At 40.3% G+C, this 5,145-nt stretch overlaps 1 protein-coding gene across 1 annotated transcript in view; it reads right to left on the bottom strand.

Moving 5' to 3' along the window:
• Window positions 1–1,285: 1,285 nt before the first annotated feature.
• Window positions 1,286–5,145, bottom strand: part of PRKCQ (protein kinase C theta) — a 120,770-nt gene continuing 116,910 nt past the window's right edge. The window contains exons 16-17 of the mRNA XM_007935450.2: window positions 4,852–4,980; window positions 1,286–1,441 (exon numbers count right to left, since the gene is read on the bottom strand). Of these exons, the coding sequence (XP_007933641.1) occupies window positions 1,286–1,441; window positions 4,852–4,980 (285 nt within the window). The remainder of the gene's footprint in view (window positions 1,442–4,851; window positions 4,981–5,145) is intronic.

Genomic DNA, 5,145 nt, shown 5'->3' with positions numbered 1-5,145 from the left:
AGAGAAATTTAAGACAGTATTTTGAGGGTTCTTTTAATTTCTCATCTGTTTGGGAATTTGTAATGATTCTAAAATTTTAAATCATCAGCTGAATGCTATCTGCATTTTGATGATAAACATGACAGAATTAAGTTCTGAGAGGACAGGTAGGGAATGAAATGATTAAGAGGTTTCTTTCATGCTCTTTTTTTATTCCATTTTTACACATCCACCTCTTTGTCGTTAAGTCACAATATTTTATCAAAATATACAAACAACACAGATACTTTAAAAATGTATAGCTAGAATTCTAATCAAATGAGATTGACTACTGCAAATGACATGCATGGGCCTTTTATCTTGAATGATGCCTAAAGAGAGACTCATGAGTCATCAAACCATCAGTTATGGGATGATAAGGGACTAGTTTTCTTTTCTCTTTGAAGGATTATGCACTTCATATCTTTTCTTGTTATAATGTGAAGATGGTAATAAGTGACTGCTGCTGACAATGGAAAACTGAGAATGGATGGATAGGAAGGTTTTATTGGCAGGAGTAAAATGATACTATCTCTGGTGGACTCTAAATTTCCATGTTGACAAGATAACTGGAACAGGTGTTCTATTAAACTTCTTGTATCAGTGACATGAGTTTTTCCCACTTACCATTTTTCTCTTTCCTGTGAAGATCATGGCTAATCTAAATGAATGGATGTGTAAATCTCAAGGTACATGCTGTTTATTGTGAACCATGAAAATTTTGTAACTATTCAGGGCTCTCCCACTCTGCCATTTCCACATTTCCACAGCTATGCACAGAATGGGTTAGTGGTTACTTGACCGTGGCAGAATGAAATCCACTATTACATGGGAAATGTGCTGTTTGAGTCTTGAGATGTCTGCATTCAGTTTGCACCTTGCCTCAGCAAGCCTTTCAATGATCAGCACATTAATCAGGGATTTAGAGCAGTATTAAGTGTTCAAATCTTTCAGTGTTGAGAACTGTCTTTCAAGTATATTATTACCATGGGGTGGGGTCTGAAGTGTCAGATTTGAACACCAAGGTCAACGATCTAACTTCAAGAGCATCTGTGAGAGATGGCAGGAGATAAACCAAAGGGCTTTGTCATTAGTGGCCGTTGGTTTCTGCTACAGATAAAAAGTCACATGAGGAGCTAAAAGGTCTCAGCCTTTATTGATGAGTGTTTCTTATCTTCTCCAAGTTGAAAAAGGAACCCCAGAAATGTTGCTTGAACAAGTTCACAGAGAGAAGGCAAGTTCCTTTGTGTCTCTGGAGAGGAGGGATTCAGGATATCAGCCTCTCCATCCCTGGGTTAATGAAGGAAAAGTTTCTGAACATGTTCTGGTCCATACTGTTGATGAGTGCTCTGTCAGCGAATGACAGCCGAGGTTTCTCATTCAGGAATTCTTTATCGAAATTGCTGCAGTCATATGGTGATTTCTTGGTCAGAATTTAAGGGGGGTAAAAAGAGAAGAAAGTCAGCCACTAAATTTATTATCTTAATTTTTGTTATCTAGGCTAGACTCTTGGAAGGAAGGTTGGGCAATCTACTTCCATAGAGATACCACCTCGGAAACCCAAGGAGGGGTTGCTATGAGTCAAACTGACTCGATGGCAGTGAGTTTGGTTTTGGTTTTAGGCTATAGTCTGTATGGCAGTGCTGGTGTTTGCAGGTCAACTAAATTGAAGTAACACTTCTAGACGATCATGGCTTTTATTGTCTCCATGATCCTGAGACATTTTATCATTGTTGCTGCTGTTAGCTGCCTTGAAGTTGGCCCCAGTTTATGGCAACCCTACACATGATGGGATTGGACCACTGTGTTCCATAGTGTTTTCATTGGCTGATTTTTGGAAGTAGATGGCCCGGCTCTCTTCCTAATCTGTCTTAGTCTGGAAGCTCCACTGAAACCTGTTCAGCATGATAGCAACACACAAGCCTCCACGGACAGACAAGAGGTGCACTGGCTGGGAATCAAACATGGGTCTCCTGCACGGGAAGTGAGAATCCTACTACTGAACCACCAATTGTCCTCTCCATTTTATCAGTAGTATAATTAAATTCATAATGGACTTCCATTGTATAAGTTCAAATAAAACTTAATGTCTCTAAATGATAGTTTACATAAAACAGGATTGGCACTCTCTGAAAAAGTGGTGAGCTAGATTTGACCTCTGGTCTTTTGGTCTACTTGGGACTGTAGCTGAAGTTGAGGGGTCATGCAAAGGGAAGAAGGGAGGAGAGAAGGAATTTTGCAAATTACATATTCTTTTTTTAAAATCAATATCCTTTGTAACCATTGGTCCCCCTACCCATGTTAATTTTATTATATAATATCTTGGACTGTCTTTCCTAGATGGCACAGGCTGGGGGCAAGCTCCTTTCAGACCACTTGATCCACTGGTCTCGAAGACAAAAACAAGAAGAGTGAAGCAAACACCTATTCATAAATACTATTCAGGATTGTGTACAACTTAGCTTTCTAAGATTAAGAACAACTATTATCAAAATAATCCATTGCTGTTAAGTCCATTCTGACTCATATTGCCCCTATACATTCAAGGCCAGGACCTCATCACCCTCCAAAGAGCCGTGGGCTGGTGAGTTCAATGGCCTTGGCCTCTGCCTACAAATGGCTACTCAGAAAACAAGTCAGGGAAATTCCTTCCTACTGGTAGAATCAGAAGTTGTCTTATAAAGTAAGCTTAGATGAAAATTCTGATTTTTATGTGGAAAATACCAAGTCAATTTTTATCTGAAATAGAAGTTGAGATGTGAATGAAATGGTTCTGATTAGCTAAAATTAGGTAAAAATTCATTTTATTATATACAAATTATTAATTCATGTATTAGATATAGTACTATTACAAACAATAAAAGTATTAGAGACCCGCCTGTAGAACCCCTGGAAAATCCCCAGAGCTTGAGACAAAAGTTGAGAACAACTATCCTAACACTGGGAGCTCTGGTAGTGTAGTGCCTAAGGCACTTGACTGCTAACCGTAAGGCTGGCGGTTCAAACCCACCAGCCACTCCTTGGAAGGAAGATGGGGCAATCTACTTCCGCAGTGATACTGCCTCGGAAACCCAAGGAGGGGTCACTATGAGTTGGGTCTGACTCTATGGCACATAACAACAACAACAACGACATCCTAACACTAGGAACCAAGCACTCTTGCTTCTTTCAGCCATTCACTATGATGGCTGGTGGCAGTGATTATCGTCTAGGGTGAACACTCTTCTGTGATGCCCATGAGCCTATGCCATTCTCTGCAAAGAGACAGCAGAGATTGTTCACATCTATCTAGGTGGTTTCTACCTTATTTTTCAGTAATTTCCAGGGAGAAGTAAAGCTGGAAAATCTATCAACTTTGCTTTACTTTAAATAGAAATTTATTTTTTCACAGTTTGCTGTTGTTGGGTGCCATTGAGTCAATTTCCACTCATAGCAAACCCATGTGACAGGGTAGAACTGTCCCACAGGGTTTTCTAGGTTCTGTTGGTGAAGAATATTGAATACACCATGGACTAAATCCATCTTGGAAGTCAAAAGCCTCCTGAGAAGTGAGGATGGTGAGACTTTGTCTCACGTACTTTGGACATGTTATCAGGAGGGATCAGTCTCTGGAGAAAGACATTATGCTTGGTAAAGAAGAGGGCCAGTGAAAAAGAAGAAAACCCTTAACCAGATAGATTGACAAGGTGGCTGCAACAATGGGCTCCAAGCATAGCAATGATTTTGAGGATGGCATAGGACCAGGCAGTGTTTCACTGTGTTATACATGGGGTCACTATGAGTCAGAAGTGACTCAATAGTACCTAACAACAACAATTTTTATGGAAATATTGTTGGGTCTTTCACCCATGGAGTTGCTGGGTGGGTATGAACCACCAACCTTTTAGTCAGTGCTTCACTGTTTACACCATGAGGGCTCTTTTAAAACTTTGCTTTACTTTTGATTTCCCTTTATTGTGGCCTGTTCTGTGTGTGACCTAGGTTGTTATGACTCTCCAGCTGTAGATTAGTGGCTTTTGCTAGTGAATATACACTTGGGAATTTAGATACCTGTCTATTTTAAAGCATCAGTTTACTACTTCTGCCTTAAACTGAAGAACACCTATGAATTGACACCAGGGAGTGTAATTGTGTGAACAAATTACAAATTTTAAGTCAACTAAATATCATGGGAAAAAATAATGGCTCCCAAATTCTTCAAATAGGATGCAGGATTTACGTACAAGTTTGGTTCTTACAGAGTGTGATCATTAAGTATGTATCTATCACGTGCAGGTGATAGTCACTGTGCATACATACACGTTCAGCCCAAGGCATGCAGATTTTGCTATTCATTCTTTGTTCAGGTACATGTTGATGCATAGGTCAAATTTTGTTAACAAGAGTAACATCTCCTCACACCCCCACCAGCCATATAACTGTAACACTGGTGTGTTATGGTTAAAGAGGGTTCTCTGAGTGGTGCAAAGAATTAATGTGTTTGACTGCTAACCGGAGGTTGGAGGTTTGAGTCTCCCCAGAGATGCCTTGGAGGGAAGCCTTGGCAATCTACTTCTGAAAAGTCAGCCATTGAACACTTATGGAGCACATTACTACTCTGACACACAGCAGGTTCACCATGAGTTGGAATTGACTTGGCAACAACTGGTTTGTTTTATGGTTAAAGGAGCACATTCTTCCAATAATGTATTGGGATCATGAAGGATGGGAATGGGCGGGAAGTTGGTGCTTGGGGCAGGGGTCAGGAACTGCTTTGTATTTACTAGGACAGGTAGGCAGCCTGTGCAAAGAGAGAATGGTTGAAAAGCAATATTCTCCATGGATGAGTCTTACCACTTTAGGCTTGAAAGGTGGTTCAATCTCCTTTCTTTCAAGTTCTTCCCAATTGATCTCCTGAAACAAAGGATGCTGGCGGATGTCTCCCCTCACTCCCAGTCTCTTTTCTGGTTCTCTCACAAAGAGCTGCAAAGGAACAGAAAGGGAGCAGTTGACTTCTCATTGGACTAGCCAATTAGCATCAGGTGCATGTCTTCCTTCTCAGTGTTTGAGCTCTTTGCATTTGACTTTGATAGAATAGAGTTCCAACTTTGTGGCCTTAAGCTGGAAGCATTTTTTTTTTTTTTTTTT

Source organism: Orycteropus afer, unplaced genomic scaffold (assembly GCF_000298275.1).
Source record: "Orycteropus afer afer isolate SDZICR_OR568_19922 unplaced genomic scaffold, OryAfe1.0 scaffold00028, whole genome shotgun sequence".
NCBI lineage: Eukaryota > Metazoa > Chordata > Mammalia > Tubulidentata > Orycteropodidae > Orycteropus > Orycteropus afer.
Note: the sequence above shows the minus strand (reverse complement) of the source record. Positions and strands in the feature narration are given on the sequence as shown.